At 43.5% G+C, this 22,115-nt stretch overlaps 1 protein-coding gene across 1 annotated transcript in view; it reads left to right on the forward strand.

Moving 5' to 3' along the window:
• The window catches only part of MERTK (MER proto-oncogene, tyrosine kinase), a 99,408-nt gene extending 83,252 nt beyond the window's left edge, over positions 1 to 16,156 (forward strand). The window contains exons 16-19 of the mRNA XM_028122487.2: positions 7,199 to 7,308; positions 8,993 to 9,152; positions 10,034 to 10,170; positions 15,404 to 16,156. Coding sequence (XP_027978288.1) covers positions 7,199 to 7,308; positions 8,993 to 9,152; positions 10,034 to 10,170; positions 15,404 to 15,902 — 906 coding nt within the window. The 3' untranslated portion in view covers positions 15,903 to 16,156. The remainder of the gene's footprint in view (positions 1 to 7,198; positions 7,309 to 8,992; positions 9,153 to 10,033; positions 10,171 to 15,403) is intronic.
• Positions 16,157 to 22,115: the final 5,959 nt, after the last annotated feature.

Raw genomic sequence — 22,115 nt, forward strand, 5'->3', positions numbered from 1 at the left:
GGGAAACCTCAGCATCTAACCTTGAAAATAAAGGTGGGAGGGAGAGGACATTTGGCCTTTGTTCAGCACTCACTGTGTACCCTGGGGACACAGCAGGCCTGCTCATCACCTTATTTATTATTCCCATTTTAGCGGCGGGGGGCGGGGGGGGAGAAGCCAGCTGGGCGCACAGTCTCATGGCTCAAGCCTCATTGCAATGGAGCCAGGTGGGCCCCACATGCTGACAGAATGGCCTCTTTCTTTCGACGTCTCCTCTTTCCAACTCATTCACTCTGAAATCACTGGAAGCAGGATCCATTTCACCCAGAGGGAAGCTGTACTGAGCTGTTTTTCTGGACACTGAGCCTGAATATACTCTGTCCACCTTTCCGATTATCAAGAGCCCCTCCATCCTCAGGATGGGAAAGCATGTTGTGAATTGGTGGGCCGGCATGCTTTCCTTCCAACAGTGCCCCTAGGAGGGGTGGTGACCCCATAGGGCAAACGCTGTCTGAATCCCACAGCACAGGGAAGCCCGACAAAAACAGGAGCTTAGACTGAAGCACCACGCCCACCAGCATGCGGCCACAGGTCCCATCCAGGTGACCGACCTGGGCCCCCAAGAAAGATGACTGACTGTGGGGCTTCATGAGGAAAGTCCTCATCCCAAGAGACAGATCTGCAGGAACAGCCATTTATCAAATTTGGCAAGGCACTTGAAAAACAAAAACAAAACCCTTAGACCCAATTTAGGGTAAACATTCCAGAACCTTCTTGTCTGTGTCCTGCTGACCCTGTGTGTTATGGATGTGAAAGGTTATTTTTTGCTTTCCTTTTCTTTTTCTTCTACTTGTTTTGTTATTCCCAGAAAGGTTTGTAAGTGATCTTTCCTTTTTCAGTTCCCCTTGGTTTCTGCTCAGATTTTTGTTCTCTTCCTCATGACTTCTTTAAGTGTTCCACCCACACAGTCACTAACCAGAGTTAGGAAATTGTAGCCACATCTCAGAGTTATTATAAAAATCACTGCGGCTCCTCTGAAGAGATGAAGGGCCTAATCCAAAGTAGGGGACTCAGCATGGCTGAGTGTTTTTCTTCCCTTTTTCCACCCAAAAGAAAGACGATAATATTTTAAGAAGCCTGGAAGAGAAAAAACAAACAAACAAACAAACTACAATTTCCAACATCTTAGCACAATCATTGGCACCTTCGGACATTCACATCCCAACTTTCATTCCATGCCTACGTGTTTCACAGACTGGTGCTCAGGTGGTATGTACCTATCTGCAGGCCGTCCACAGTGCTAACCTTTCTCAAGCACTTAGTAAAGGCTTTATTTTGCATATAGTCATGCAGTAATGGCGCAGCAGCCATAGGAAGTCCTTACTAATAGAATCACAGGTGAAGAAACTGAGGCACAGATCGGGCAATGGTGGAGGCAGGACTGGCCCCCAGGTTGCAGAGCCCCTGCCTTCGGCTCTTCTCTGATGGCCCCATCCCGTGTGCACCCCACCCTGGCAGGGCAGCCTCCAGACAATTGGCTGTGAATGGCTGCATGCCATCCTCTTGAATGGATTTTGTTTCATATTGATGGGCAATTTCACTCCCATTTAGTTTTCTGGTATGTGGTATGATTTTTCTAATAATTTTTGGAAGGATGGGAATTTCATGTTGCATAAGAGTGAATTCTATAATAAAACAGTAAAAATATACAGGCCCATATTCAGGGCTGTTTGATGGCCAACAATCGTCTGTTTTTACTTGTGAAGTTCAACCTTCCTCTCTCGTATGGGCCCTTTGGAAATAGAGTAGCCTCTTATTGGACTTTTTTCCTGAATCATTGTGGAAGAGATAGAGACCATTTATACTCTTTATAAAAATCTTTTTAAAATTGTCATACATTGTTATTGACTCTTTTTTCCTTTTTGGTGTACAGTTCTATGAGTGTTAACACATAAATGGAATCATGTACCCATCATCATAGTCAGGATACAGAACAGTTTCATCACCCAAAAATACCTCTTCCTGCGACATCTTTGTAGTCCTGCTCTGCCCCATGGCTAACTCCTGGCAACCACTGATGTGTTCTCCATTACTATAGTTTTGCCTTTTTGAGAATGTTGCGTGAATGGAATCATACAGTTGTAACTTTTTGGCTTCCTTTACTCAGCAGTATGCCTTTGAGATCCACTTAAGTTGTTGCCTGGATCAATAGTTCATTCCTTGTTTTATTGCTGTGTATCTTCTAGTGCATGGATGTACCAGTTTGCTTATCCATTCACCTGTTGAGGGACACATGGGTTGTTTCCAGTTTGGGACAAGGATGAATGAAGCTGCTATAAAAAAATGACATACAGGTTTTTGAGTGAACATACCTCTTATTTCTCTAGGATAAAAACCCAGAAGTGAGATACTAGGTCATATGGAAAGTGTATGTTTAATTTTATAAGAAACTTCTAAACGATTTTCCAGAGTGGCCGTACTATTTTATGTTCCCACCAGCAGTGTATGAGAGATTCAGTTGCTCTGCATTCTTGTTAGCACTTGGTATTATCAGTAGTTTTTTGGTTTGGTTTGATTTGGTTATTAGCTGCTCTGATAGGTGGGTAGTGATAACCTCATTGTGGCTTTTATTTACATTTCTCTAATGATTAAGGATGTTGAGCATCTTGTCTTGTGTTTATTTGCCATCTTTCTATCCTCTTTGGTGAGGGTCTATTGAAGTCTTCTGTTTATTTTTTTAATTGGGTTGTTGTTTTTCTTATTATTGAGTTTTGAGAGCGCTTTATATATTCTAGATACAGTACCTTTCTTGGATATGCAATTTGCCAAGATTTCGTAGCTTGTCTTTGTGTTATCTCTTTTTTTTTGCCTTCATATTCTCTTAATGTGAGTAAAAATATTTAACTTTTGCTGAGTGCAATTCATCAGTTTTTTCTTTCATGGATCATGTTTTTGCTGTCATGTCTAAGAACTCTTTGCCTAAACCCAGATAAAAAAATTTTTCTCCTACGTTATCTTCTAAAAATTTTGTGATTTTTTTTTTACATGCTACGTTTAAATCTGTGATCCATTTTTAATTAATTTTTATATAAGGTGTGACATTTGGCTTAAGGTTCGCTTTTATTTTTCATATAGATGACCAGTATCATTTGTGAAAAGACTGTCATTAATCCATTGAATTCTCATTTTTGTCAGAAATGAATTAGCTGTGTAAGTGTGGGTCTATTTCTGAGTTCTCCATTCTGTTCTGTTAAACTATGTGCCCATAGTTTCGCATCTTTGTCAGAAATGAATTGGCTGTGTAAGTGTGGGTCTATTTCTGAGTTCTCCATTCTGTTCTGTTAAACTATGTGCCCATAGTTTCGCATCTTTGTCAGAAATGAATTGGCTGTGTACGTGTGGATCTATTTCTGAGTTCTCTATTCCGTTCTCTTAAACTATGTGCCCATTCTTTGCCCCTCCCACATTGTCTTGATTACTGTGACTTCATTGGAGCATTTGAGTTGGGTTTTATATTACACGCAAGGGAAACCATCTGATCTGTTACAGAGCCCAACTCACCTTTCCTGCTTTATCGCCCCATTCTCTCTGCCTCTTTGCTTTTGACCCATGAGACAACCTCCTTTTCCTAAAACACGTGTGTGCTCTCAGATCACTAGGTCTTTGCTCATTCTGATCATGGCCATGTATTTCCTCTTAATCGGCCATTTTATTCCTTTCTGTCTTTTAAGGACAGCCACAATGACAGTGTAGAATATTTTTTAAATTTTTGCATGAGAATCCATTTCTTTGTTGAGCTTCTGGAGCAGGTTGCTCTTATCTCTGCTTGATGCGTATGTTCTTATAGCCTGCCTCCCTTTGGTGTGTCCACCCCCACGAGAACTGGGGTCCTGTCCTGTCATCTGCCTGTCTGCCCTGCACACCTCCAGACGTACTATTCACATGGAAGACGGAGTGGCGCTTGGGGCCCAGCACCCAGGCCCTCCTGGGGGAGCCCATCTGCATAACTGAGACGTGGTCTTGGTCCACACTAGCAGGAGCAGAAGGATCTCAACACAAGGAAGCCCAGAGGTAGGACAGCTGCGGTGTTGGTCAGTTCTCATCTCAACAACATCATCCCGTGTCCACAACTGTTCCATCTTTCTGCTTTTTCAGCTGCAGCTGCCCCTCCACATGTCTGATGGTGGCAACTCCTCCAGGCATGACATCCCCATCCACCAGCCTCCAGAGACAAACAAGTCTGTGTTCTCTCTTTCCCCTTCCGTCTCCCTCTCTTTTCCTGGAACAGGAATTGTTTTTTTTTTTTTCGTAACACCTTTACTGAGATATAATTCAAACACCATACAGCTCTGTTATTTAACGTGTACAACTCAGTGGTGTTTGGTATGCTCAGAGTTTTGCAGCCATCACCACAATAAATTGTAGAGCCTTTTCATCACCTAACAAAAAGTCCCATACCCTTTACCAATCACTTCCCAGTCTCCCCTCCCCACCATGTTCCTAGCTCTAAGCAACCTTTCTTTTTTTAAAGTTTTATTGTTTTATTTAAATTCAATTAGTGGACATACAGTGTATTATTAGTTTCAGAGGTAGAGTTCAATGATCCATCGGTTGCATATCACACCCAGTGCTCATCACGTGCCCTCCTTAATGCCCGTCACCCACTTACCCCATCCTCCCAGCCACCCCCCCTCCAGCAACCCTCAGTTTAAGCAACCTGCTTTCTGTCTCTCTCTTGTTACCTACTTTGGAAATTTCAGATCAGTGGAATCATAGTCTGTGGTCTGTTGTATCTGGCTTCTTTCACTGAGCATGTTTTTGAAGTTCATCCATGTTGTAGCTTCTATCAGCACTTCATTACTTTTTGAGACCAGATAATACTCCACTGTATTGATAGATTATGTTTCATTTATCTCTTGATCTATTAATGGACTTTCGGGTTGTTGCCACTCTTTGGCTTTTATGAATAATTCTAAGAATTTTATACTTGAGCTCTTGCATTAGGTCGTTGATCCATTTTGAGTTAATTTCGTGTCTGATTTCAGGGTGGGGTCCACTTTCATTCTCTTGCATATCCCACTCACTGTCCAGTTCTTTTCCCCACTGAATGACCTTGGCACTCTGTTCAAGGTCATTCGACAATATAGTTATGGGTTTATTTCTAGACCCTCAATTCTGTTTCATTAATCTGTGTGTCTATCATTATGCTGGTACCACAGTATCTTGATTATAGTTGCTTTCTAGTAAATTTTGAAATTAGTAAATGTGAGGCTTCCAGTTTTGGTCTTCTTATTCAAGCTTGTTCTGGATATTCTGAGTTCTTGAATTTTCGTATGAATTTTAGGATCAGCTTGTCAATTTCTACAAAGAAGCCAGCTGGGATTCTGATAGGGCTTATGTTAAATCTGGAGATCAACTTGGGGAATATTGCTATCATAACAATATTAGGTTCTTCTGATCCATGAACACGGGTTATCTTTCTATTTATTTAGATCTACTTTAATTGCAATGTTTCATAATTGTCAGAGTATAAGTTTTGCATTTCTCTTATTAAATTTATTTCTAAGTATTTCATTTTTAATTCTTTTTAGATGAAATTATTTTCTTAATTTTATTTTCGGATTGATCATCACTAAGTGTATAGAAATACAATTAATTTTTGTATCTTAATCTTGTATCCTGTAACCTTGTTGAATTCATTTCTTAGTTCTACCACACAATTATCTTTTAAATTACTGTTGGTCACAATCTGCAAGAATAACATAAATGTTCTTGGGAAAAATAACGCAAATGAATAGTGCCTAATATGCACTACACCTTCACAATGTCGGGAGGATTTTTATATTCTTTAGCACCCAAATCCTTTCCTGGAAACTGTCATCCAGAAAATCAAATGCCTCAAATATACAGAACAGAGGCATAAGAATTTCCTGCCTGATTTGTTGACATTTTTTTGTTTACTTGTTTTTAACAAGTAAACAAAAGGGTGATTTTTGCTTAGTAAGGGTAAAGGTAAAGGGTAAAGTAAGGGTAAAGGATAATTAAAGCATTTTCTTATATAGACCATGTAATTAACATATATCTTAGCTGGGAAATGTAAATCATTAAGAATTCAGTGTCTTCGTGAACACCACTTTGGAAGACCCATGTTCCATAGAGAATAAGCCATGACAAATCCAATGCCCTTGGAGAGAGCCTGTCATGGATGGACCCATTCATGACTGCCAGGAACTTGTGGTAAACCCTTTTCTTCAGAGCCCTTGCTGTGCTAAAATGTTTAGTTACAACACAGCTCTTCATCAGTCATCCCCTTGTCTTCAGTTCCGACGGGGCAGTTGCTCTCACCTAGCCGTCTGGTCTGACTTGTACAGCGTAGACTGTTGACTCTTACAGAGAGGCTCTAGGAAAACAAAAATAAAATCCCTGAATACCTCCTTGTGGTCCTTTGGTCCTGTAATAAGGGGCCAAGACTGTCCTAATTTCTGTCTGAAAGAAACGTGTCTTTCCAAGCATCTCAAAATAAGATGATCGCATATACGTGCATGACTGGAGTGGGCTGAGTGGGCTTTCTGTCCGTGCCCCGCCCCTCTTTTCCTCTCCTTTCCCAGCACGGGTGCTTTGTCCCCCTGCCACTCCAAAGGACACAAGGGATCCCATTTGACCTCCTAACTTGCAAAAAGAATGTTATTTACCATCAATATTTTTAAAGACAGGGAGAATGTGTAATCTGCTGGGAAATTTTGTGGTTTGTTGTTGTTTTTATTCCTTTTTAAAAAACTTGTGAGATGGGCGCCTGGGTGGCTCAGTTGGTCGAGCGACTGCCTTCGGCTCAGGTCATGACCCTGGAGTCCCGGGATCGAGTCCCACATCGGGCTCCCTGCTCGGTGGGGAGTCTGCTTCTCCCTCGGACCCTCTTCCCTCTCGTGCTCTCTATCTCTCATTCTCTCTCTCTCAAATAAATAAATAAAATCTTAAAAAAAAAAACAAAACTGGAAAGCCAAATATATTAAAAAAAAAAAAAACTTGTGAGATGAGTGATACGGAAGTGAAAGGTTTGTTTCCTTGTTTCAAGACCCATCTTTTAAGAAATACAAACACTAAACAAACAAACAAACACAAAAACACCCTCTCTGTTTATATAACTCTCCAAGTAGCAATAACTCTCCAAGTTTAACTTTTAAAACATATTTTGTCTTCTTGTTTCTCCTCCCCTCCCCAGCATATTCCTCTGCAGACACTACTGAAGTTCATGGTAGACATCGCCCAGGGAATGGAGTATCTGAGCAACAGGAATTTTCTTCATCGTGATTTAGCTGCTCGAAATTGCATGTAAGAGTCCTGGCCCAACCTGGGAGGGCTTAGACCTCACCATGTGAGATATGTGAGGGGCCGGGTAAGAATAGGGGGTGGCCTGTTGCTGTTAAAACATGGAGGGGAGGCAGGTTTGGGAGGGGAGCATGTGGCTGGCTCTGGAGATGGGATTTCTCTGGCTCTGATGCGTGACTGGGTCTCTTCACAACGTCTGCCACCACGAGTCTGGTTGGCTTCCAGAACATTCTCCTGTGACTCTTTTTTTTATTTTCACCCTCTCAGCTTGGAGAGCTGGGGATGATCTTTGTGACCCTTCCCCTTTGCCATCGGCTAGCTTTGGACCCAGAGTTATATATGTAAGTCAGCTAGTCATGGGGGCAGTAAGGAAAATCGTAAGGGGTTTGTCTGTCAGGCTTTGAGATCCTGCCTTGTGAGTGTGTACTGTGGAACTACATGGAGGCTTTCCTCTTGCAGCAGAGGGACAAGGACTTCTACAAGAACTCTGACCTCAAGCTCCCCCCTCTCTCCATCCTGCTCCAGCAGGACCATTGTCTGCTCTAAATCTTCAAAAACAATAATTAGTTCTCGATTTTAGGTTTATTATTGCAACAAGAGAGAGTGTTCCTTAAATGTATTGCTGTTACTGTTTTTCTTGGTTGAAGATGTGACCATAGGGGCTGGACCCCTACCACTTATACCTCATTTTTAAAATCCAGAAGGGTCTTGTTTGTTTGTTGTGGTGGCTTTTTTCTTTTTAAGATTTTATTTATTTATCTGACAGAGAGAGCATAAGCAGGGGGAGCGGCAAGCAGAGAGAGAGGGAGAAGCAGACTCCCCGCTGAGCAGGGAGCCCGGTGCAGGGCTCGAACCCAGGACCCAGGGATCATGACCTGAGCCAAAGGCAGATGCTTAACCAACTGAGCCACCCAAGCGCCCCTTGTTTGTTTTTATTTAAGTAATGTTTCTACCATGGAAAGAGAATCATGAAAACCTCTCTCTGCCCTTATATTTCCTTCATGTTTTTCCCATCAGGTAGGATGACCAGCTGTCTACTTTGCCTGGGACTGAGGGATTTCCCAGGATGGGGGACTTTTCAATTTTAAAATTAAGCCAGTGTCAGACAGACAGGAACAAGGCAGTCATCCCGCCTCCAGACCATTCATTTCTCCTCTGTTCTCCTTCTAGTCTAGGATCTGCTTTAACAGCCTGGGCTATAACTGCAACTGTACCCCTCTCATTTTCCAGTTAATTCCTCAAGTACCACCTGGCTATCTTAACAGGAAGTCCAGGGTCCCCCTCTTACAGCCTGTACTTCCCCACCTCCCCCAAACTGGTAGGAGCCAATGCTGCTTCCAGACACGAGGCAGGAAGGCTACTGGGTGCTGAACGAGTCCACTGGAGGGCCCTGGATTTGGGCTGCAGCTCCTTCTCCTCCTGTGCAACATCTCTTCCCTCCAGGTGGCCCTGCCCTCTGTGCACAGGTGCCCTTGCTGCTCCAGATCCCCACACGAACCACAGCGTGCAAGGTTATAACTCCCTGTCACCTGCTCTGTCATTGGTCCCAAAGCAGGACCCTCACAGGCGGATGGGGTCTCTATCTTTTGGTTACTTAGCATGAATGTTTTCAACTGCGTCTGATGCAGACCTGTGATTTAGGCTTTGCCTCTAAATGTCACTGAGGACGTGAACTTGCTCTCTGTAGGTTACGAGATGATATGACTGTCTGTGTCGCAGACTTCGGCCTCTCTAAAAAGATTTACAGTGGTGATTACTACCGCCAAGGCCGCATCGCTAAGATGCCTGTCAAGTGGATCGCCATAGAGAGTCTTGCGGACCGAGTTTACACAAGTAAAAGTGACGTGGTATGTGCAGGACTTTGATTTGGACCCCCACACTGCAAAGATGAAGGCACACCGGAAGAAGTGACTTAAGCTGTTGTTGCACGACATGTTACTCTCTGATAAACTGAGGATTGGGAGCATGTTCACACCTTTTATTTAGCACTAGATTCTTTAATTCCAGTGAACACTAGATTCTGCTGAAGTCGTTTGACATTCAGAAGATCTGTTTTTGCATAGGCCTTTCATTTATTCCCATCTTTTTTTTTTTTTTGCTACAATATAGTGACTTCTTGCCCACAACTAAGATATTCACATTAAATTGAATGAGTTCGTCCAATGGCTCTATATAAAAGGTGCTGTGTAATTAAACCCTTACCCAGAGATGGGGAAAAGCAGAGACTTGACAGCAGCAGGGGAACCGAGCATTACACAGAGCACTGACACGCGGAGAGAAGGCTATATCCGCCTTTGTCAGATTTCCCGGAACAGCCTTGGTACACCCGGGGAAGTGTGGCTCTCTGACCCCCTCGTTATTGCGGCACTGGGAGAGCAGCGTGTCTCAGGCATAATTGTCAGCTTTGTGCACCCTCATCGGGCTTTAAGGAAATGACCTTTTTTTTTTTTAATTTTATTATGTTAATCACCATACATTACATCATTAGTTTTTGATGGAGTGTTCCATGATTCATTGTTTGTGTATAACACCCAGTGCTCCATGCAGTACGTGCCCTCTTTAATACCCATCACCAGGCTAACCCATCCCCCCCCTCCCCTCTAGAACCCTCAGTTTGTTTCTCAGAGTCCGTAGTCTCTCATCGTTCAGGAAATGACCTTTCTAAATGAAAAAGTCCATTCAGCCTTTCTGAAAAGACTTGCATCCTGACTTGTTGCTTTGTTCCCAGTGGGCATTTGGCGTGACCATGTGGGAGATAGCAACACGGGGAATGACTCCCTACCCGGGAGTCCAGAACCACGAAATGTACGACTATCTTCTCCACGGCCACAGGCTGAAGCAGCCCGAGGACTGCCTGGATGAACTGTGAGTGAGCATCTCCGTGTCACTGGGTGCTCTGCCCGGGCCAGTCAGCTGGCCCTGCGCAGACCTGGGGACACACGGCCGCTCAGCGGGAGGGGTCGTGCTTAGCCAGATGGCTGTATGTGGGAGGTGGCATGCAGACGTCCCAGGCCACAAGCCTTTCTTGGTGTGGGAGCTGGTGTGTGCATATCTCCAGCAAGCCTGCATGTGTCCTGATGTTCCATAAGCACCTCTAGGAGACCTACCCTATAGACAAACAGGTTGACTCTACCATACATGAGGGACTTGAATGATTACCTGCCCTCTTCCTGCTGCAGTTCTCTTTCTAGACAACATAAAACAATATAAAATCACAATAATATCTGCAGTGGGGAAATCTGGAGATCGAAGCCAGTGACGCTGAGGTCAGCCTAGTCCTCGGAATTGCTGGGAGATATTCTAGCAGTGTGATCCCTCGGCCCTCTGCAGAGACGATGACTCTGTTAGTACAAGACGGGCCTAGAAATGTATGTGTTAAAACCCTCCCTGGGAGACTGTGTGCTCAGCAAGCGAGAGAGCCCCCAGCTCCAAGCGTGCAGGACCACAGTGACACCTGTCCCCACAGGCCCTCTCTCTTCGGGACGGGCCGTATGGGAAGAGGCCCAGGACTTGCAGTCAGACTGGCCTCTGCCTCCCAACCAGCCACGTGTGTGGCCATCAAAACTGACAGGACCTCTCTGTGCCTCATTATTAACCACACGCAAAAAAAGTAGAGTCCCATCCTCAGAAAGGGATTGGGAAGAAAAGTTAAAGAAGAGAACCAGTAGAATGCTCAGCCTCTGGGAGTGATTAGTAGCATCATTCCACATCGATGTCCCCCAAACACCTTGCTGACCTTTTAAAAATAATTTCTTGTGGCACTGCCTCCAGCTTGGCGATTTGAACCTTCCTGATGGAAGTCACAGGAGTCCTGAGCTTAGAGAGGGCATTTCACCATATTTAGCAAGAATGTTTTGGGACTGTGGGCCTGCACGGCTGTCTTGAAATGCCATGATGGGGCTCTGGTGTGAGGAGGCACGTGTGGGACACCCCCCTACACACACACACACACACACACACACACACTCTCTCTCTCTCTCTCTCTCTGGCCCTGCTTTACACATGGGTGAGAAGACCTAGGTCAGCATGCAGGCCTCCCAGATCCTGTCCAAGCCAAGCAGAAGGAAACTTTATTGATCAGAGCCTCACCCTGCTTGGTGGTGATGGTGGTGGTTATTGTGGTTGTAAATATATGACATGAAGAACAGACACAAAAAACATAAGTCCTTTAGAAATATCATGAAATTCTAATTAGATTTGGGGTTTTATGGTAGTTTTTAAAGGGACCACATTAATGACATGTTTGCTTCTGAAAATGAGGAACCAGTTGCAACCAGACAATATTGAATGAAGAGTTTTGTTGTCGTTTCTTCTTAGCTTCTCTTGTGCTCCAGAAGAAGTTGGCACTTGCAGCGATTATCTGGGGTCTTAGCAAGGTCTAAGCTGTGTCACATGGTGGTTTTGAGACATTTCACATAGAGCCAAGCAGGGAATGCTGAGTTGGTGAGAAGTTTTAGGTGAAAGAGTCACAGATGCTCTGTGTCAGGGAAGTCAGGCGAAGCAGACGGGTCCACGGTCCCCACGCTACAGGCTTGCAGGGGCTCTGGTCAACCAGACCCTCTTCCCACGTCCCCCCCCTCAAATCTGGATGATGGAGAACAGTGTCTCCCAAAGAAGTCTCGGTGTTTACATATCTGTGCATTTTCTTTTTAAAAATGAGACAGATACTTCTGAGCTTCCCCCTCCGTGTTTGCTGTCCAACCTTAGTTGAGATGAGTTCACTCCTGTGTTGAGTTGCCCCTCGGTCTCTTTAAACGCAACTCTAAGGACTATCACGATGTAAGGAGCAGAGTACACTCTGTGCCCTGCTCTCCCATCCTGCCCTCCGAGGACCACCTCCTTCTCCCAGCGTCAGCCCAGGCTGCAGGCCCTGCTCCCCGCCGCCCAAGAGGCCACACGGTGTGATGCCCCTGTCACCTACATGGGACGTTTCCTTAGCTGAGTTCACCGCGTCCTGGCTGCAGAACACCTCCTACCAGCTGGTCGCTATGGTTCACGACACTGGTGCTGATTGCGCTCGTGGTCCAGCGTGACACCAGGGAGCTGCCTTGTTCTTCCTTTATCCCTCTGAGTCCTATCAGCCAGCACATGTCCTTCAGAGGCCCCCTCCCCTCCTTCCTGCCCCTAAGACCCTCAAACCATGGAAGCCCAGGGCTGGACGGGGCCTGGGGCCATCGACTTCCACTTTCTCATCACATATGTGGAAACAGTGGCACAGTGACCTCGCGGTGTATGTGAGTGATACGCGGGTCAGGGTCCTTATTATTTCCCGTGGAATAGTGTAGGCCCTTCTATCTCCCATCTCATTATTCTCCTTAACCCCAGGCTCCTAACACATTCTTTGGGTGGCAACCAAAGCGATCTTTCTGAAATTAGTCTGATCGTGGATGCCCTAAACATAATCTCTCTGTGGTTCCCCATTGCTCATAGGGCAAAACCCAAACCCACTATGATCTGACCCATGGCAGGCAGGGGGGCTGAATGGTTAAGAATGTGGTGCTAGACATTCCTTTGCCAGGTACAAAGCATGTGCTTGACAGATATGGGTGAATTCACCCATTTATAAATTTTATACATTTGTATGGTTGCATCTTTTTAAACTCCTTTTTTAAATAGTGGTAAAATACATGTAACATAACCATTTATAAGTGGCTCAGTAGCGTTAAGTGCTTTCACTTTGTTGTCCACCTATCACTACTCTCCATCTCCAGGATTCTTTTCATCTTTTGAAACTGAAAATCTATACCCATGAAGCAACTCCCCATTTTCCCCTGCCTTCAGCCCCTGGCAACTGATAGGATTATCTCTTTTATAAAATCTAAAGAGAAAAACAAAAACGACCAATTTACAAAGGCAACTACAAAACCTGTTGTTTTCTTTCTACCCCTAAAATTGAAATTATTAAACCTCATAGCCCCCTTTTACGCTCCAGGCCCTCTTGCTCCTCTTCTTGGTCTGCTACTATGGCATCACCCTTTGCGGGGGGCGGGGACCAGCTTAGACAATATACATGCTCCCATGTCTGTAAAAGCCATGTTCATATTTTTAAGTACTTCACAAAGTACTGAAAGTAAAAAACGTAAATAAGTTTCGGGATGCCTGGGTGGCTCAGTCAGTTAACCATCTGCCTTTGGCTCAGGTCATGATCCCAGGGTCCTGGAATCGAGCCCCACATCAGGCTCCCTGCTCAGTGGGGAGCCTGCTTCTCCCTCTGCCTCTTACCCTACTCGTGCTCTCTCTCTCTCTCGCTTTCTCAAATAAATAACTAAAATCCTAAAAATAAATAAATAAGTTTCAAAGTGATTTTGCTACTTTGCTACATGAGAAAATGATAGGTTATTCAAATGCTTTCTCCTAAGACCCGGAAAAATTCAAAGTAAGTTAAATAACACAGCCCCTTGATGAAGTATTGGAAAGAAGAGTGTGTCTCTAAGGATAGAATTCCTCAAAGCTCATCTCAGAGTGCCAACAATCAAGGCTTTGTGGGGGGAAAAAGGAAATCATGCAAATTGATTTATACCACAAAAACCATGAAAATGGAAACAAAAACTGTCAAGTCTAAGTGGCCATCTATTAAAGGTAAAAACAGGGAGAGTACAAAGCACTCCGAAGCCTGATGTCCAGGTGAGAATCAGGATTCTCAGATGGGGGAATATGCCCCTGCTGTAACCTCAGTGTCCTGTGTTCATGGCCAGCCCCTTCGTAGGCCTAGCGCTTTGCAAATCTCTACCTCCCAGAAGCATGTGCAAGTGTTGATAAGGGCTGCAAAAGTAAACAGGTGAAAAGATCTGCCCGTGTGTGAAGTACCACATGCTAGCAGAATTAGCCAAAGGATCTACATCACGTGTTCAATGTAAATACAGGAATTACGTATTTATGTTCATAGGATCGTGTCCACTCCGTGTGTCAGATGATTAAAATTTGGGTTTTTTTCGTATCCAGTGACACAAATATCAAGTTCTCAAAACAGGACAGAATCAAAATGAAATGATGGTATAACTCACTCTTCATCTCCAGCCAGTAGTTCCTAATTCAGTCATCTCTTTGGTTGTGCTCATAATTCTTTTTTTTTTTAAGATTTTATTTATTTATTCATTTATTCAGAGAGGCAGAGGGAGAAGCAGGCTCCCAAGGAGCAGGGAGCCCGATGCGGGACTTGGTTCCAGGACCCTGGGATCATGACCTGAGCCGAAGGCAGACGCTTAACCGTCTGAGCCACCCAGGCGCCCTGTGCTCATAATTCTTAATTCTTTCAGACACGGGGAATGAAGAAGCTACCCGGAAGAGAGCGTTGTCTGTACAGAACACAGCAGAGGGGTCATGAGCCCCTGGGAGTAGGAGTTGTCCAGGTGGAGGCCGGTTCCCCTACTGACCACACAGCCGTGGTGGCATCTTAACATCCCTGAGTCCACTCTTGTTTTTATTGCAAAGTAACAATGACCCAGGGCTGTTGAGAAGATAAATGCAGTGACACACACAGAACACCTAGCCCTGTGAGGTACACATTCTTCACCTCTTTAGCCCCTGCCCCAGGGCCCTGCTAACTCAGTTCTCCTGGTGGCAATCCCAATTTGATGGTATGGAACTGGGATCAGCCCATTTTTCTGTAAGGTGCCAGATAATAAGTATTTTTGGTTTTGCAGGCCAGGTGGTTCTGCAGCAATAACGCAATTCTGCCACCGTAGCAGAGTAGACAATATGTCAACATATTGTACATAAATGTGGCTGTGTTCCAATAAACTTCATTTACAAAACAAACAGTGGGCTGGACGTGGCCTGTGGGCCATAGAGTTTGCCAACCTCTAGCATGAAGGAAGGACCTGAAATACTCCTACTTTACAACGTTAGATGTAATTGCCACGTATGTTCTGTATTCCTCCTGGAGACAGAGAATCACTTATTACATACCCATGGGACATTTATACAAGTTGAACAAAATATTATGCCACGAGGCAAACCCCAGTAATTTCCCGGAAGTCGAATTAGTGTGGATTAAAATGTGCCAGAATCAAAGGACAGGTGAAGACAAGCTGTGGATCTGCACTCAGGGCTCTGGGTGCTGGACCGAGAAATAACTTACGCTTCTGTATACTTGTAGGTATGAAATAATGCACTCTTGCTGGAGAGCTGAGCCCTTGGACCGACCTACGTTTTCCATGTTGAGGCTGCAGCTAGAAAAGCTCTTGGAAAGTTTGCCTGAAGTTCAGGACAAAGCTGATGTCATTTACATCAACACACAGTTTCCCGAGAGCTGTGAGGACCCTGGAGAGGGCCCCGCACTTGCTCAGCTAGACATGAATATTGATCTTGACTCTGTCATTGGTTCTTGTACTCCCAGCACTGCCGTCAGCGTGGTCACAGCAGAAGTTCACGAGAACAGACCTCACGAGGAAAGGTACATCTTGAACGGGAGCAATGAGGAATGGGGAGATCTGGCGTCCGCTGCCCCGGGAAAGAACTGTGTTTTACCAGAGGACAGACTTGTAAAAAATGGAGTCTCCTGGTCCCAATGCAGCACGCTGCCCTTGGGGAGCCCATCACCAGATGGACTTTTATTTACCGACGACTCCTCAGAAGACTCAGAAGTCCTCATATGAGGAGAGCTGAGAGACATTCCCAACTCAAGGAAATTCCTCTGCTTTAGGAGATTCCTTGCACATTCCATGTTTTCGGAATTTGTCTTCCTTTCCCAGTCAAATGCCATGGCTGTAAAGCACCAGGTGAATGTTGTCAAGTAAGTCATCATGAAAAATACATAATATATATTTATTTAAAGAGAAAATACATATATATGTATATGCTAGAAAGAGACAAAAGATCTATTTTAATAAAAGATGACTTATTTCATGTTGCTTCCCTTGCAGATCCCACATTTACTCTTTAACAGCCTCATCTCTACAGATGAGTTAACATCTCTGATGTTAACATTTGCACAGAGTCAGTGTTATTTTTTTAAAGTCTTTTTCTTTTTCATTACCATTAAGTGTAAAAATAATTTGTAAAATGAAATGCTGTATTTGACTTTGCTTCTGGCCTTATGAAAAATCTGATATTCTTACATGAATCACCTATTTTATAAGAAAGATTTATTTAATACTTAAAGTTTTATAACTGATTAATTCTTTGATAGGACTTCCTAATAAAATATGAATGAGAAAGGATGTATCATACTTACTTGGAAAGACAGTGGTCACTGTCCAGCAGCCTCCACACCTTTGCGAAAGGAATTCCCTTAATGCCTGGCCCTCGATGCGATCGCTTTGACTGATCTTGGCATTGTTCTATCAGGAGATGGAAAAACCACTCCAGAGTCCAAAAATGAAGAACAAAAAATATTGAAAAGTACAGTCTGGGTGGAAAGATTTAAAATACCTTGTAGAAGAGAGTCTGACAGGTGGAGTGCTTTTCTGTTTGGGAGTCACAACTTGCGGGCGGTAGACGGCAGTGGGCAAGGTCCATCCTGGCTTAGAACTCAGCACCTCTGAGTTCACATCCAGGCTCTGTTACGTCTTGGCAGCCATTGTTCTTTGAGCACTTGCTGTGTTTCAAGCACTTTCCGTGAACTGCCCTATTTAATCTGTATATCACTACCATGGGTACCGATGCCATCATCATGTATGGGCCAGGAAACCGAGGCTGGAGATGTTGAGTAACCTGCTATGGCCCACATCTAGAGAGGGGTGCAGCCAGAATTTCAGAACCAAGTAATCTGATTCTGGCTGGCTCTGCATGTGATTTAGGGTTGGCTCCAGAGCCTCTCGACCTTTTAATTTTATCTAATAAACACATAGGTAGTACATAGTTGGCCACACGTAGCACTCATTTCATCCTAATAACAACCTCAGCAGGTAGGTACTACTATTATCTCCACTTCTCAGATGGGTGGGCTGAAGCAGGGAGACCCTGACTTACTCTGCCGGTGAAGGCAGTAGACCGATGCAGTGTAAGCACTAAAATCCCTCGGGCCTGTTGCTCCCCACTTGTGAGGAGTCTCAGCCAAGCAACCGCAGCCTGTGAGCATCCGTGTGTGCACTGGGCCCAGAGGTGTGGCCCCCACAGCCTGGGTCCTGGTCCTGGCTGCCAACCCAGGAGCCCCAGTCTCCAGCATGAGCCTGCTTCACTGTCACTGTGAAATGCTCCGTGCAAGAAAGTTCTGAGGGTTTGAAAAGGATCTGCATTGTTGTAGAAAATGCCAGCATCACATTTTATCAGTGAAAGAGGAGGAAAAAAAAAAAAGGCTGTTAGAACCCATAAAGATAATTTCTACTGTTAGAAATTTTGGAATGGTTGTTTAAAAAAATCAACAAAAAATTTTATATCGCCTACTTGTGCAAACCAAGTTTCTTATTGAGGGTGACTATCAAGAATGTGAATAGTTCATCATTAAATCCTGGATCAGGAACTGACTGGCTAGTTCAAGCAAAAAAACCTGATGTAGAAAGGTATGTTCACATCCGTAAGATAAGCAAATTGAAAAACTGTTATTTGGAAGTTTCATATAAATTTAATATGATGTACCTAAATTAATATATTTTGTGCTTTATATTTCTGACTATAATTGTATAGTGTAAACAAATAGATAATAAATAGCTCATCGATGCTCACAGCTCCCCCAAAACCTGTCTAGTTTGCTCAGTCTGTGCCGTGTGGCCTGAGAAGGGCCGAGAAGCCTGGACCCGTTCTGCTACAGAAGAGCGTGGAGAGGTGAGCAAGCTGTGGCTTCTGGCTTTTCTTGAGACATCAACAAACACAGCAGAGAAACTCACTTCATCTCCAACCCACAGCGATGTGTCAGGCCCTTGATTAAATGGGATGTGATGGGCAGCAACTTCCCATCCCTGCTTCCTTTTTCCAAGAGGGGAATGAAGCTGCACTACCATTATTCAGACATTTCAAATCTCACTGAGAACTTTGGTACCACAGTGGTTCTTCTTAGCCACATTTAAAAGTTTGAAAGTTCTGGAAGAACTAACTTTCAGAGGACCCAATCATTGGGAAACTCTTGTACTGTCTCCTGTGCATGAACTGAAAATAGCCTTTTAAATTCCCTTTTGTAAAAACTCAAATTACTTTTGTAAAGTGGCTCTTAGGGGCAAAAAGGGGAGGGAGAGAAAACAGAGAAACAAATTGGGTCATTGTTTTCAGCCGGCTGGGATGGGGCTGGGGAGGGCGAGGGGGCAAGAGAAATAAACAAATACCAGAAATACTCATGACCTGCAGGGACTAGCTCTGCCTTGGGAGGGTTTTTCTTGCTTCCTCCCGCCCTCCTTCCCTCCTTCCTTTCCCTTCCCTTCCTTTCTTTTCCTTTCCTAAGTAGAAAGGGGAAGTGAAGATCAGCCTCCTAGGCTGGGCCACACAGCCAAGGGCAGAGGCTGGACGGGAACCAGTCATGTGAACACCCCTTGGGCAGTCTAGGCAGGTCACTTGGCTCTCCTGGAGTCTGACTTTCCCTAAGTGTACAGAAAAATAGCAATCCCTTCTCCTGCAACCCCCTGGGTGGTTCTGTAGGAAAGGGAGGAGGCAAGGTCTTTGAAAGAACTTTACATTTATTAGAGGCTTTTCCCAATTAGAAGCTTCTCCCAATTTTGTTTTTTATGCAGTACAAACACATCATTTGTCATATTAGAAATATTTTCCCTGATTGTGTTATCAACTCCCTCCAAAATAACACAAAATCACTCAAAAATAAAAGAATTTCACCATTGCCTGGGATGCACACAGGTGAGGAAGTTGGCAGAGGGAAGGAGACTAGCCGCCATCCCTCACCTCAGATGGCTCCTGGGCTCAGAGGCAGGCAACTCTCTACACCTGATGCCCAAAGGTTCCTCTCTTATCCATCTCATCCTGGAGTTTGGCTCCTTGTGAGCCTCGGTGCCCATCCATCCCTGTATATGGGTGATGGCAAGCAGTGGTGGCCTTATTGACAAGACTGGGGGACCAGAAGCGGGTCCGAGTGCCCACCCGGGTTGGGGGGCACTCTCCCTCTGGCTCCATGACCCCAGACCAAGCAGAAGTTCCTGCTCAGGAAACAGGCCAAACCACAGTCTCTTATCTTGCAAATCAGATTGACTGTGGCCAGACTAATCCTGACTCATGCAAGTCAGGACCTTTGTGACTTCTTCTGGTCAATGGCAAAAACAAGTGGGAACTTCTGCTGAGTCAATGGGAAAATAATTGACCCAAAAATAAACCAGCTATGACAGCAGCTTCTCTAAAGACATTTAGTTACCTTGGATGACAAATGAAAAAATGGGAAGTTTTGTTTTCTTTAATGAACATTTCAGTAATGCATGATGTTTCTATATGTAGATTTTATTCTCTCTTTTAAAGCTCCCAGAACAGAAGTAAAACTGCCCTTCTATTTAATGTAAGCCTGTCTAAATTACCTGAATTAATTGTATATAAATGTAATGAGGGGTGCCTGAGGGGCTTAGTTGGTTAAGCGTGGGACTCTTGGTTTCAGCTCAGGTCCTGATCTCAGTGTCCTGGGATCGAGCCCCACATCGGGCTCCATGCTCAGCATAGAGTCTGTTTGTCCCTCTCCCTCCCCCTCTGCTCCTTTCCACCCCCCCAAATAAATAAATAAAATCTTTAAAACAAAAACTTTTTTTTAATGTAATGATTATTTCTAAAGCTGTAACCCAAAGACTACTACCTCAGAATATTTTCATGTACAATATCTTCTATTGAAATGGGATTCCACATATAGATATTTGAAAGAGCAACTTGATTGTTCTATATATTAACCCTTCCTACCTCTTAAGGACACAAGAATATGAAATTAGTTCATGAATTTATTGAGACTGCAGTTATAAATTCTAACCAAGACAGTGGTTTCAAACAACAGTCCTGTGAGGACACGTATAATCAATTCATCCATTTACTAATATTCACTGAGAAGGTTCTTTTCTGAACATTGGGATTTGCAAAGAACAGCCTTGCTGTCTTGAATAACAGTTCAGAGGAGGGAACACAGGGCTTCAAATGAATACTTTCTTTTAAAGAATATTCCTCAGAATGCTCTGACTTGCACATTTTGTTGAAGCCAAGCCTGCAGATGATGTTTAGACTCTAACCTCAGAACTAGAGAGCAAGTGCTTTCCCCGGAAGCAGGCTCTAAGGCTCTGCCCTGTCAAACTTCAAATTAAAGGGCCATCCACTGGAGTTTGAAAACCAAAGTTCCATTATACCACAATGGTCTGGGCAGTTCAAGGGAATGTAGACTGCTGCTTTAACTCCACAAGTCCTGATGGCTTCTTTTTAACATAGTTTCTCCAAGGATGAGAAATAATCTCTTGTTACATAAATTTGTGGTTCTCCAAATCCTTTTCTTCCTATAGTTCACATGAGAGCATCTCTAAATGATCTATCTTCACATTTGCTAGTTCTTTCTTCTGCCAGCTCACATCTGCTGTTGAGTCCTTCTAGAGAGTTTTTCATCTCAGTAAGTGTACCTTTTTAAAAAAAAATTTTTTTTTAAGTTAACTCTATCCCCAATGCGGGGCTAGAACTCAACGACTTGGAGATCAAGTGCTGCAATGCTCCACAGACTGGGCTGGCCAGGTGCCCCTCAGTAATTGTACTTTTAACTCTGGGAGTGCCATTTTTTTCTTTTAATAACTTGTATTTCTTTGTATTCTCTATTTCATTTTGGGTTAAAATTTTAAAACATAGTTTTCTTTAGTTCTTTGAACATATTTATAAATAGATGCTTTTTAAAATAATAAAATGTCTGCTAAGTCTATTATCTGGGCCTCTTCAGGGACAATTCCTATTGAATACTTTTTTTCCTATGTATGAGTTAACTTGTTTATTTGCATGTTTCACATATTTTTTGTTGAAACTGGATATTTCAGGTCATATGTAACAGTAACCGTAGATCCTAATTTGTCCCTCCTTCCAGAGGTGGATGTTACCACTGTTTGTTTTCTTATTGGTTTTGTTTAGTGGCTTGCCTGAATTAATCCTGTAGACTGTGTTTCTCCTCCAGTGTTTGATCACTGATGTCTCTGCTTATTTAATTTTTAAAAATTACTCTTGTTTTCATTTTTTAAGTCTGGCTGTTAAGGGGTTCACCCCTGGGTCAGCATGGTTTAGTAATAAGCCAGCCATTGTTCAGTGTTGTACTTAAACATCTTGAGCCAATAAAGCCTCGACCTTTTGTTTCTGGATCTGTCTACAGCTTGGAGAATATATTCCAAATTCAGGAAATTTACAGATCTGCCCTGCATTCACCGTGTTCCCTGTTCAGCCAGTGATAAGTAGTTCACTAAATGTTAATGGATTAAACATTGTAATTGAAAAGACAGAGATCATTAGGCTGGATAAAAAGGGACTTATATCTAGAAATATAAATAATTCTTACAACTCAACAATATGAAGACAACCTAATTTTGGTAAAAGGGAAAACAATTTTTTAAAAGGGCAAAGGATTTGAATATATACTTTTCCTAAGAAGATATATAATGGCCAATGAACACATGAAAAAATATTCAACATCAGTAGTCATTAGGAAAATGTAAATCAAAATCACAGTGAGGGGCACCTAGCTGGCTCCGTTGGTGGAGCATGCAACTCTTGATCTCAGGGCTGTGAGTTCAAGCCCCACAGTGGGTGTAGAGATTACTTACAAATAAAATCTTAAAAAAAAAAAAACAATGGTGAGACACCACCTCACAGGTACTAGAATGGCTATAATCTAGGAGACAGTTAATAACAAGTGTTGGTAAGGATGTGAAGAACTTGGAACCCTCGTACATTGCTGATATTACAAAACAGTACAGCTGCTTTAAAAAATAGTTTGGCAGTTC

Source organism: Eumetopias jubatus, unplaced genomic scaffold (genome assembly GCF_037043125.1).
Source record: "Eumetopias jubatus isolate StellerSeaLion01/CBP00866 unplaced genomic scaffold, mEumJub1_p1.0 scaffold_9, whole genome shotgun sequence".
Taxonomy (NCBI): Eukaryota; Metazoa; Chordata; class Mammalia; order Carnivora; family Otariidae; genus Eumetopias; species Eumetopias jubatus.